General features: G+C 49.7%; 1 protein-coding gene across 1 annotated transcript in view; it reads right to left on the bottom strand.

The window, feature by feature from the left end:
• The window catches only part of LOC137434449 (ATP-dependent RNA helicase DHX29), a 232,505-nt gene that overhangs the window by 106,411 nt on the left and 113,167 nt on the right, over positions 1-12,927 (bottom strand). The window contains 2 exon segments of the mRNA XM_078784089.1: positions 466-826; positions 4,451-4,540. Of these exon segments, the coding sequence (XP_078640215.1) occupies positions 466-826; positions 4,451-4,540 (451 nt within the window).

Genomic DNA, 12,927 nt, shown 5'->3' with positions numbered 1-12,927 from the left:
GTGAAACTGAATTTGATTTTGATTAAAATAAATCAATGAATTAATGAAAATTTGATTAATTAATTAAATTAATTTGAATTTTGATTCAATGTGAATTTGATTTCACATGTGAAGATATGAAATTAAGCATGTGAAACACAAGGATTTTTTATTATTATTAACGCAACAGGGGAACGATTGAGCCCAAAAACCAGGAGGGGCTCCTGGGTGAAATTATAGTTTATAGCTTCATCAAGATGGCTCACACCCAGGCTAGACACCTCAGAGGTGAATGTGCATACCTCTAGGGTCTAGGCTATCTTGCTATCCCCCAAATAATACCCTGTTAAATTGCTCGTTATATTTCATGTAATACTTCATCAATTTTTTAACTACTGTACCGATAATGAATTGAGGAATGTATTTTGGATTGTGATAATGTATGTGAATGAAAACAAAATCTGCCTTAATAATAACTAAATTCACCTGAAAGGAAGTCCTCGAGCAAGAGTTGAGGAACCTGTGTGCTCTTCCCACTGCCAGTTTCTCCAGCAACCACCAAAACCTTGTGGCAATGCAGTGCCTCCATGATGGCTTCCCGATGCTGCCACACTGGCAATGCCTGGCGTTCGAGCTTTAAACGGGAAGCGCGTGCTGAAGCCTGGCTATTTGCATACAATGTCCGAGCAGCCGCAAGTAGGTCATTGCTCCTGTGACAAACAGACCTCAAGGCAGGAATCTCTGGGGCAACGTTCGTATTCAACTGTTGCACATCTTCCATTCCCTCATCATCCTCATCACTGATGCAGTCTTCCCACGACTCTCTTGGTTCCTCAGTCTTGCATTTCTGGAAATACGGAATTCTCAGGTGTGCATTAACAACAATATGAAAATGTCTCCAACAGCAGGCATATTTGATAAATCAAAAAAAAACAAAAGAACATCAATACTGGCTTACACTGTCATTATAAACTACTGTATAACCTAGCTTGAATTTCAAAGGAATACACATATAATCCATTTCAAACTTCCAGAGCGATGGTTTCACTATACAGTATACACGAGCTTGGTTTTTATGGTTTGCCTAAACCCCAATAAAAGATTCTCAGCACAGTTAGGCCTCACTTAGCAATGGAGATGCATTCCTGAAAAACCGGACATTAAGTAAAACGATGTAAAGATAAGCAAACTTGAACATAGACCTTACGAACCTGTTTGTGGATATAGATGGGGGTTGCTGGGACAACTACACTTCTATAAAATGCTCAGGCCAACAATAATGAGCATTACAAGTTTCCATGAACTCTCACCATGTTCTTGCTTTAAGTCTTCAAACAAACGTCAGCTTTTTCCTGAATTACCATCCTATTAATCAGCAGGTTATGTTGATTTGGATCTTCTATCCAAAGACTTAAAAGACTTTGTTCATCCGCAGCTCAATGGAATATTGCTCTCCCCTCTGGGCTGGTGCTCCTGCCTCACACCTAGCTCGTCTTCACGCTGTTGAAACCAAAGCGTTCAGAATCATTGGAATCTCCCGCGATGACGCTATCTCCGAGGGCCTTTCACTCACTCACCGCAGGCAGGTTGGTGGTCTTTCCGTCTTCTACCGACTCCTCTCTGGCCTTGCCCCCCCCCCCCCCCCAGCTCTCTCTGGGCTCTGTCCCCCAAATATTCCTGCAGGTCGCACAAGATCTGCCTGCAACCCTCTTATGGTTAAACTGCCAAAATCAAGACTCCCTGCTCACCTTCACTCCTTCATTCCTCTTTTCTCCCACCTCTGGAACAAACTCCCTCACTCTCTTCAATCCCACTCCTCCCTCCAGGTCTTTAAAACAGCTGTTCACCACCATCTCTTATCTTCCCCAATCCAAAACCTTGATCTTTTCTACCCCCGCTAATTTCACCCCAAATCCACTTTTTTGAGGTGACTTTTGTCTTCTTTCCTGGAAGTCCTTGGTGTCCTTGCGTTTTATACCTATCCTGCCTCCCCCCAGGCCCTCTCCCTCCCACACATCTCCCGATGTCCCTGCTCTCAAATGTTGTTTGTGTGCTTCCTCCCCTTCTCTCCCCATCTTGTCGACCGCTCCCCTTTTTATATACTTTGTTTGCTTGTTTGTTTGATTTGTTTGTTTGATAAATGTTAGCTCTTTCACGAGCCTCGACTCATAATACAAAAAAATTTAAAAAAATAAAAAATAAAAAGAAGTCTTTCCCCATTTCACATAAATGCCACATCTGCTACGAGTTACTTTAGTAGCAATTAAATGTGTCACACTATCAGTGCATTCTTTAATTTCATTTACACCAATTGTTATGTCCGTTGTAGAGGGAGTAGACCAAGCGCTTTACCAATCTCCAGTGCTTTTTCACCAGCATCAAACTCCATTAAAACATGTAATTTAACTTCTGGCATAATACTTTTTCGGGATCTTTTCTTATCCGTGTCACAACTATCACTTGGACTTTTAGAACTAATTTTGACAGGGTTTCAATGACAAAGTGTCGTAAACAAACCAACACGAACCAAAAAAAAAAGGAAATGACGACACCGAGGACATGCACAAATGCATCTGGATTTCTGACTATTGCACGTATAACTTCCTCACTGCGTACTGCTCGTAAGACAAAACACCACTTTTGTTGATATGCAACCTAATAACTTTCTTATTTACCACCAACGTCTGTCCGTAATTACTGATAGTGATAATCTATAGGATGCCTTTATTGCCCCCCCCAAAGACACGTCATGCATGCTATGGCGTTGGTTGTATTTTTAGCTCAGCCAATTTAGGCCCAGACCTCACACTGAAGAGAATGACGATTTTTCATTGGCTATTTCATTTGATGATATGTATTATTTTTTTTGTACACCACTCCTTTCCTATGCCATCTCCAGGCGCTGCATAACGTCATTGCCGGGCACCGAAGGAGGCCCAGCAATGACGCGCGCCGAAAGGGAGTACTCAGGGGTGGGGGGTGGGAGGGGAGGGGGGGCGCAGAGGGGGCAGGGGGGGGAACGGGGGGTAGGGGGGAGGGGGCGAAAGGGGCGGGGGTCAAGGGGGGGAGGGGGAGAAGGGGAGGGATGGGGGGAAGGGGAGGAGGAGGCAGGAGAGGAAGGTGGTTCATACATATGCTGGTGGGTGAATGTGGAATTCATCACGTTTCTGAGTTAAGTGTGATGCCGACCAGGAGGAAGAAGAAGAAGCCGTACAACCAACTTTGTACACTTCCGGAATTGTTTGATTTATTTGTATTCAGATGTCTGGTGATTGTTTTGTATTTATTTATGCGAATGTGTAATTGTATACAGCTGTCATTAATTTTAAAAGGCTTAGGCACTATCGAGCGTATTTGGTTTTTTTAACTCCAAAAAAACGAACTTTTTATTTTTTAATTTTTTTGGCCTAGAACACTCCCATGCACTCACTGATGAACCTCTGAAAGTTTGACGAAGATCCGTTCAGCCAACCCTGAGAAAAATGGCGACACACAGACAGACCAACATCTCTCTTATTTGGTAGATTTATTTATTTTCTTTCTGCTCTGGGCAATATCTCAGGCACCTTTTTAGCTTGGAAGATGATATTTGGACACGACAGTGACCAAGTGATGTGGCTATAAAGGATATTTTTGATTTGTTGATTAATCAATTGATCGATTAATTATTTAATTTTTTTTATTAACGACTTATTTAATTAATTTTCAAAAGTTTCAGCTTCGGATGAAGCACAAGTGGTTTAGGTATATGCCCTTAGCCAATTGATTAAGAAAATATTTTATGATCCTCATTTATTGATTTTAATTATGCAATGAACTAATCAATTTTTGTACACCTCTCCCACCCAATACAGTCTTTATGAGCTGCACGGCGGTATTGATGGGTGCCAAAGGCCGAATTTTCTATTTAACATTGCTGGAGGAGAATATATTTATTTATTTGACATGGGGGCGGTGTACTTTGAATGTATCTGTGCTTGTTTTTTTGTTTTTCTAATTCGACCTCTGAAAGTAGTATGTTGCTATCTTGTTGCAATAACTCAAAAGTGAAACAACGTATAATCGAGGCAATGTACAGCAGAGCCCAATTGTACTGAACTCTATTGTACGATATTCTGTAAATATTTACAATCGTATTAAATGTTTGAAGTTCTGCTCTATTGATGAAGTTATAAGTAAAAGTAAAAAGGTTTTCCTCTCCCTTCTCATACCTCCATCTATAAAGGAGTGGTTCTACACAAGTAAAACTAAGGGAAAAAAATGACCCTGAAACTTTTTGACTTGATAATTCAATGGCTAAGGTCTGTCTAAGGTCTAAGCACAACAAAGTTTCATATTGCCATCGAGATACTCGGCTGTTTTAAACATTTTTTCAGTATCTGAATAAAAAAGTGAAAATGAAGACCATTGCCCTGTTGCAAAATCATTACATTCCACCATCCAGTCATATTTAATTCACAATTCCTCTCACCATCCTTGTCAATTCACTTTCCACTTCAAGGCTATTTCTTCCATACCCAGTTGAGGTAGCAGTGTTCGATTTATCAATCACCTTCACAGCCTTTTAGGACAGGGTAAGAAAGATGAGAACACACACGATATGTGATTAAAATTTTCAATTTAACATTGCTGGAAAAGATGGGAGTTATCTTTGCACGAGGAATGTTTTATTCTACTTTCGTGATTTTTGTTAATGTGGGGTGGGATGGGACATCTTTATTTGATCAATGGTCATAGGACAAAATACCTTTTTTACTTCAGGTAGATGTACCATAGTGTCAAAACACTATATGCAGATATTACACTGTATATGGTAAATGCGTTCTTAAAATACTCGTAATAATAACTAGAGGCGAGTGCTTTATAACTACGAGCAGTTATGGCCGGGTAATAATAATAAACACTCAGGTAGAAATAAGTCTAAACTGTCATTATTGCATTAGATAAATAAGGTTTAAGCACTGCACTTGAATAACTAGAGCTTCCAGGGAAGCAGAACTCAACTGAACTCACACACCAAGTTTGATCAAAATCCATAAATATTTGTGGACATTAAAGTCTTAATGTCGTTTCGGAGCTGAAAACAATATGGCGGCCTATGGCGGCCATTTTGTGATGGATCGGGTTGGAATGCAATAGCAACCTACCTTGTGTGGAAAGGGTTAAACATTCTAAGTTTGATCAAAATCTGTTAATATTTGTGGACGCTAGAGTGTTAACGTCGTTTTCATGACCAAAAACAAAATGGTCGCCTAAGTCCGCCATTTTTCAACGGATCGGGCTAAAATGTAATACCAACCTGGTCCTTGGGGTAAGGATGCTGCATGTCAAGTTTGATCAGAATCGGTTGATATTTGTGGACGCTGAAGTGTTAACGTCGAAAAGTTAATGGACGACAGACGACGACGACAGACGCCGGATGCCGGAGGGTTCAGTATATGATGAACTCAACTGGATGGTAGTCCAGTTGAGTCAAAAATATGAATTGACCAAATCTTGGTTGTAAAAGCCAATACAATTTGCAAAAAGTCAGATTAAAACAATACTTCTGAGGAAAAGTACAGCCATGACAACAATATCGTCACCCCAACTCCTTTACTCCCAGTACCTGTATATCTACCACCACTGAAAGTTTTACAACTACAAACAAGAAAGAGCAATCAGAGATAGCACACCCTCGCCAGGACGTGTTTTTAGTGGTTTTGAAGGCTTTTGTGTTAAAACAAATATGGCGGCCGAACCACATGACTGATGACATCATTATTATTTATTTCTCCACCAATTTATACATAGATGACATGACATCTTGATAGGATGAAGTTTTTTACTTGTCGAATGACATCATAATGGAGGCCATGGCATCATTAACATATGTTATTCCCCATGGGGAGTTCTTTACAATGAGCCATGCCTCAATTTTGCTATGCAGCGCTTTCGGAGATATAGAGGTACAACGTTTTTCGGTTTTTCCAAGATGGCGCCCGTACCACGTGACCTATGACGTCATATTTATAAAATATTCTACCGGCGGAGGTGCACCGATGATGAAAATTTCCTGTCAATCGGACCAAAGGTTGCAGAGATGATCATATTTATTCTGTGTGGACAAACAGACAGACAGAAAAACAAACACAGACAGACAGACAAACAAATTGACTCAAATGCAATACCCTCTTCTCTGGCGAGGGTAAAAAGGATGATGCTTGGGGAGATAGGGGGAGGAGGGTGCAACAACTTCTGGAGTGATTTTCAGAGTAAATAAATAAAAATCCAACGATATTAAAAAATAAGGCAATCTATATTATAATAGGCGTAGATGATTCTGTCTGTTGGAGGCCTGTCCGGGGTGTGGCTTAGTCCGTTTGCAGAGTAGCTCCACCCATAGCTCCACCCATTCTTGGAGAGGCTTCATGTAAAGTGTAAACAAATATCCACCATTTTATTAACTCAAATAGCTTTGAGGCCTGTTTAGTTAGGCCCGTGCTGTCTTTCTCTCACACAGGTTTATTTCAATTATAATTCGATATACCATTTCATTTTTAACAGTCGCTAACATAGTGTTAGACTCGGTTGAAAAAAAACGGGATGAGAATCCCAAGAAAGTTTCCGTTTATAGAACGAAATGCTTTCTCAAAGGCCTGTAAACTAAAGCCCATTTTATCGAATTCACCATCTGATTTAATTTTTATCGATGGTTTTAGACTCGGTGTCAGAAATAATTGAGGACATTCACGCACACACGGGAAAATGCAGAGATATATTTATAAAAATCGCACCATGATACACGAAAATACACCGCCTAAAATAACAGTTGGGGAAAATGTCGACATATATTAAAAATTCGTTTTTTCTTTTCCGTTAAGATATAATACTTTTCCGTTTGATGACAGTCGTCACAAAAACGTCAACAATGATGCCGACATATATTTCTTCGTTCTAATTTCATTCAACATTATTATCCGGAAGTAAAGGTTCACGTGTTCATTTCACGTGTGAAAAAACAAACTCCATTTCACGTGTGAAAAAACAAACTCCATTTCACGTGTGTATGGACGTGCAATTCACATTATAAATAATACATATACATTATATAAATAATAATACATTCACAATATATAAATTACAGACGGGAAATTGCTGAGAGATATTTCTTCGTTTTTATTTTATTAGTTACGAGCAGAAGTGGCGAAGTGCCCGGCGTTGCCGGGCGATGGAGGACGGAGGACGGAGGACCACGTACACTTTAAACATGTATATATGGATGTGGGATATATACATGTGCCGTGGGACATGTGTAGGTGTACGTGTGTGTGTGTATACATGTGTGTTTGTGCGTGTGTATGTGTGTGTGCGTGCGTGCATACATATGTGTCGGTGTACATGTGTGTGTATGTATGTGTGTGTGTGTATAATGTATATATATGTATGTATATATATCATATATATATTATATATATATATATATATATATATATATATATATATATATATATATATATGTGTGAGAGTATGTGTGTGTGTGAGTATGTGTTTATATATGTGTGTGTGTGTGTGCATGTGTGTACATGTGTGTGTGTGTGTGTGTGTGTGTGTGTGTGTGTGTGTGTGTGTGTGTGTGTGTGTGTGTGTGCATGCATGCATACGTGCATAGCATACTGCATATATATGTGTGTGTATAAAGCGCGGCGTTACGCGCGCTGCTTGCGAGCAAGGAGGAAGCGGACAAGCAGTAACTTATAAGCGTCTTTATTTCAGGAGCTCACTGTAACACTGGCGCGCTCCGGGCTGCGCGCCCGGTGTATATCATGAGGCCACGCCTACCCCTCGGGCGTGGCCACCGCCCACCTGGTGCGCGGAATGATGTCACCACGCCAGTGGGCTTTTGTGTCCGCCACACGCGCCCCCCCAGAATTCCCGCGCACCTGGAGGGCCAGTTTGCGGGGCAGACGAATGACCCGGCCGAAGCGCCCCCTGGCGATCGGCGGCGTCCGGGGTGCAGGGATGCCAGGTGGGATGCCCCTGGCTGCCCCTGGGATGGATGCAGGACCGGGGGGCGGCGTGGCGGCGGGGCTGGGCGGTGCCGGGGGTCCGCCCGCAGGGGGGCGGCCCCGACGTGGGGGTCGGGCCACTGGCGGTGGATGGTCCACGTCGAGGTGGGCCGGCTTGAGGCGGTCTACCGAAACGCGGTCAGGAGTACCGCCGATGTCCAGGGTGAAGTGCTTCGCCCCGGTCTCCAGCACGCGGAAAAGCCCGTCGTACGGGGGCTGCAGTGGTGTCCGGTGGGCATCGTGGCGGACGAAGACGTACTCCGCCGTGCGAAGCTCCAGGGCGACGTGCGTCGGTGGGTGCCCGTGGCATGCCGTTGGCACCGGGGCGAACCTCTGGGCGGTCTCTTGCAGAGCGGAGCGCTGCTGTGCCGCGGACCATGGTGCCGTGGAGTCGGGGAGGAACTCGCCCGGCACCCGCAGCGGTTGCCCGAAGACCAACTCCGCCGCGGATGCGCGCAGGTCCTCCTTGGGCGCCGTCCGGAGGCCCAGCAGGACCCAGGGGAGCCTGTCGACCCAGCCGCCGTCGCGGAGGGTGGCCCGGAGCGCGGCCTTCAATGAGCGGTGAAATCGCTCACACAGGCCGTTAGCCTGGGGGTGGTAGGCCGTGGTTCGGTGCAGCCGGACCCCGAGCCCCTGCGCGACCGCCCCCCAGAGCTCCAAGGTGAACTGGGGGCCGCGGTCGGACGAGATGTCTGAGGGGGCGCCGAACCGGGCGACCCAGGTGGCGATGAAAGCCTGCGCGACATCGGCCGCCGTTGTCGACGCCAAGGGCACGGCCTCCGGCCACCGGGTGGTGCGGTCCACCATGGTGAGGACGTAGGTGAAACCCCGCGAGGGGGGCAGAGGTCCCACCAGGTCCACGTGGACGTGGTCAAACCGGCGTTCCGGCACCGTGAACGGGGCCAACGGGGCCTGGGTGTGCCGGTGCACCTTGGCGCGCTGGCACGCGAGGCACGTCCTGGCCCAGCCGCGGACGGCCTTCCGGAGGCCATGCCAGACGAACTTGTCGGCGATCAGCCTTTGGGAGGCCCTCGCGCCTGGGTGGGACAGGCCGTGGATGGCGTCAAACACCTGGCGCTGCCAGCCCACGGGCACGATGGGGCGAGGATGCCCGAGGGAGACGTCGCACAAGAGGGCCGTGCCCGCGCCGTCGAACGGCACCTCGGTGACGCGGAGGCCTGTGACGGCGGTCCGCAAGGCCTGGAAGTCGGGGTCAGCGGCCTGGTCCGCTGCCATCCGGGCATAGTCGATGCCGAGGTGGACTGCGTGGGCGACGGCCCGGGAAAGGCAATCCACCACCGGGTTGTCCTTCCCCGCGACGTGCTGGATGTCCGTCGTGTACTCGGACACGGCCGAGAGGTGACGCTGCTGCCGGGCCGACCACGGCTCGGTGACCTTGCCCATCGCGAAGATCAGCGGCTTGTGGTCGACGAAGGCAGTGAACGCACGGCCCTCGAGCAGATGGCGGAAGTGCCTGACCGCCAAGTGAAGCCCGAGCAACTCGCGGTCGAAGGTACTGTAACGGCGTTCGGGCGGGCGAAGCTGCCGGCTAAAGAACGCCAGCGGTTGCCAAGCTCCACGCACCCATTGCTCGTGCACCGCGCCCACCGCGTAGTCCTGGGCATCGGTGGTGAGGGCGATCGGTGCATCGGGCGCCGGGTGCGCGAGCATGGTGGCGTTAGCCAAGGTGAGCTTCGCGCCCGTGAACGCCGTGTCCATCTGCTCGGTCCAGGTAACGGCGCCTTTGCCCGGCTTACCTCGGAGAGCTTCGTGCAGGGGGCGCAGGAGCTGGGCGATACGGGGCAGGAACCGATGGTAAAAGTTCACCATGCCCAGGAGCTCCTGCAGCCCTCTGATCGTGCGGGGGCGCGGAAACCCCTTCACCGCCTCCACCTTGGCCGGCAGGGGGACGGCTCCGTGCCTGGTGACACGGTGCCCCAAAAAATCGATTATGGTGGCGCTGAACCGGCACTTTGCGGGGTTCACAATCAGGCCATGCTGGCACAGGCGTTCGAAGAGCGTGCGGAGGTGGCGTAGGTGCTCTTCGCGGGACGCGCTGGCGACGAGGATATCGTCCAGGTAGACGTAGACAAAATCCAAGTCGCGCAGGACGCTGTCCATCAGTCGCTGGAACGCCTGAGCCGCATTCTTCAGACCGAAGGGCATGCGCAGGAACTCGAAGAGTCCGAATGGCGTGATGACCGCCGTCTTCGGGACGTCCTCCGGCCTGACGGGGACCTGATGGTAGCCGCGTATGAGGTCCACCTTCGAGAAGAAGGACATGCCCGCCAAACAGGTGGAAATGTCCTGAATGTGGGGGACGGGGTAGCGGTCGGGAGTCGTGGCGTCATTGAGACGGCGATAGTCCCCGCACGGTCGCCATCCCCCGCCGGGCTTCGGCACGATGTGCAGCGGCGACGCCCAAGCGCTCTCTGAGCGCCGAACGATGCCGAGTCGCTCCAGGGTAGCGAACTCCACTTTTGCCACCGCCAGCTTCGTCGGCTCGAGGCGGCGTGCCCGGGCGTAGACCGGTGGCCCGACGGTGGGGATGTGATGGGCCACCCCGTGCTTGACGGCCCCCGCCGAGAAGGTGGGCCGCGTGAGGGCCGGGAAGCCGGCGAGGAGGCGGGTGAATGCGTCCGCTGCCGGAAGCGTACAGACCAACGTGGCCGGAACCGAACCGTTCGGCAAGCCGCTTGGCAAGCCGCTCGTTGAGCTGTTCGACGAGCTGGGCAACGCACAAGCGAGCGAGCTGAACGTCTCGGCCTGGACAAGACGTCTGCGCTTGACGTCGACCAGGAGCCCATTAGCGCACAGGAAGTCCGCGCCAAGCAGTGCCATGGGCACGTCGGCGGTGACGAACGTCCATCGGAAAACCTGCCCTCCGAACCGCAGAGAGAGGCAGCGTTTTCCGTACGTACGGATGGGCGTCCCGTTCGCGGCAAGCAGCGCGGGGCCCCCACCCGCGGCGTGCTTGTCTGACGTGCCGGCGGGAACGACACTCACCTGCGCTCCCGTGTCGCACAGGTAACGGCGCCCGGAGAAGGTGTCCGTTATGAACAGCAGGCTGCTCGAACGGCCGGCGCTCATCGCCACTATTGAGCGCCGGCCCGGGCGTTTCCCGACTTGTTGAAGGAGCATGGTGGATGACACTGCCGAGCTTCGTAGCCGAACTTGGCGTGGAACCAGCACCAGGTGGTGGAGCTGGAGGAGCGCGGCTGGCTCCGCCAGGCCGGTGGAGTTGGCGGGTTTCCCCGCGGTGGCGGTTTTCGCGGGGCGTGGCGGCGGTCACGAGGTGCGTATCAGCATGCTGTGTATGCTGTATAAGCTGATGCTGTGGATCAGCAGCATCAGCAGCATCAGCCACGAGGGCCGTGACGGCCACGCCGACTCTCGCCCGCGTGTCTGAAGCGGCGAAGTACTTGTCCGCCTCGGCTGCCAATGCTCGGGGTTCCGTTAGCCCGGTCCCGGCCAACGCGAGGCGAACCTGCGCTGGAAGTTGGCGACGGAAAAGCGCCCGGAATAGAGAAGCGGGGGCTTCGTCGCCCAACAGTGACAGCATATGGTCCATTCGGACCGACGGGCGCGTGTCACCGAGCTCGGGGAGATCCAGGAGGCGGTCGGCCCGTGCGTCGTCCGTGAGGTCGAACGTGGCTAGGAGTAGCCGCTTGAGTGCCTCGTACTTGTGGCCGTCCGGTGGGTGGCGAAGGACGGACACAACTCGAGCGGCCGTGCCAGGCCCGAGGGAGGCGACGACGTGGCAATAGCGCGTGTCATCGCCGGTGAGGCGCCGAAGCTGAAATTGGGCTTCGGCCTGGACGAACCAGACTTCAGCCTGAGCCTCCCAAAATTCGGGAAGTTTGATGAAGTTGGCCATGGCAATGGCGTCGCGTGTGGAAGGATCGCTCCGGCAGATCCAACGTCGAGGGGGTCACCAGTAAAGCGCGGCGTTACGCGCGCTGCTTGCGAGCAAGGAGGAAGCGGGCAAGCGGTAACTTATAAGCGTCTTTATTTCAGGAGCTCACTGTAACACTGGCGCGCTCCGGGCTGCGCGCCCGGTGTATATCATGAGGCCACGCCTACCCCTCGGGCGTGGCCACCGCCCACTTGGTGCGCGGAATGATGTCACCACGCCAGTGGGCTTTTGTGTCCGCCACATGTATGTGTATGCATGTGTGTCGGTGTACATGTGTGTGTATATGTGTGTGTGTACGTGTGTATATATATATATATATATATATATATATATATATATATATATATATATATATATATATATATATATATATACTGAAACGCAAAAGAAACTTACCACCTTTGAAACCTTTAAATATCAACAATAACACTGCGTGTAGTAAATGTGTGAACTTATTTGTGGACAATAGTGTCCTCACTGTCAGAAAAAACGGTCACGGATGGTCACTTGAACCTTCAATGGTCACTTCATAGCACAGCTGTTGAACAGCCGTTTTGACTGTCAGTGATTAGCCAAGGGGTACGGGATGATTTTAATGAGCTGCACGTGATGTCTTGATATTGGCTTTAAAAAGGCCAGTGCAAAATGGGCATTTCAATCAGCATGCCACGATTGTCAAGGGATCAACGGCAGCGTGCCCTGGGCATGCTGCAAGGCGGACTGAGCTACCGTGAGGTGGCACGTCGCCTTGGCTGTTCACACCAGACGATATCGGCCCTGGTGGACAGAGACACCCTCCACAACTCTGCAGATGACAGACCTCGATCAGGGAGGCCAAGAGTCACCACTGCAAGGCAGGACAGGCAGATGGTCCGAAGTCACCTGCGGGATCGATTCCGTCCAGCATCCCGCACTGCGGCAGAAACTCCGGGGCGTGCAAACCCACGGATCTCCAATGATACTGCACGAAGACGACTGCATGAC

Source organism: Myxine glutinosa, chromosome 1 (assembly GCF_964187855.1).
Source record: "Myxine glutinosa chromosome 1, kmMyxGlut1.1, whole genome shotgun sequence".
Taxonomy (NCBI): Eukaryota; Metazoa; Chordata; class Myxini; order Myxiniformes; family Myxinidae; genus Myxine; species Myxine glutinosa.
This window is presented reverse-complemented; position numbering and strand designations above follow the sequence as displayed.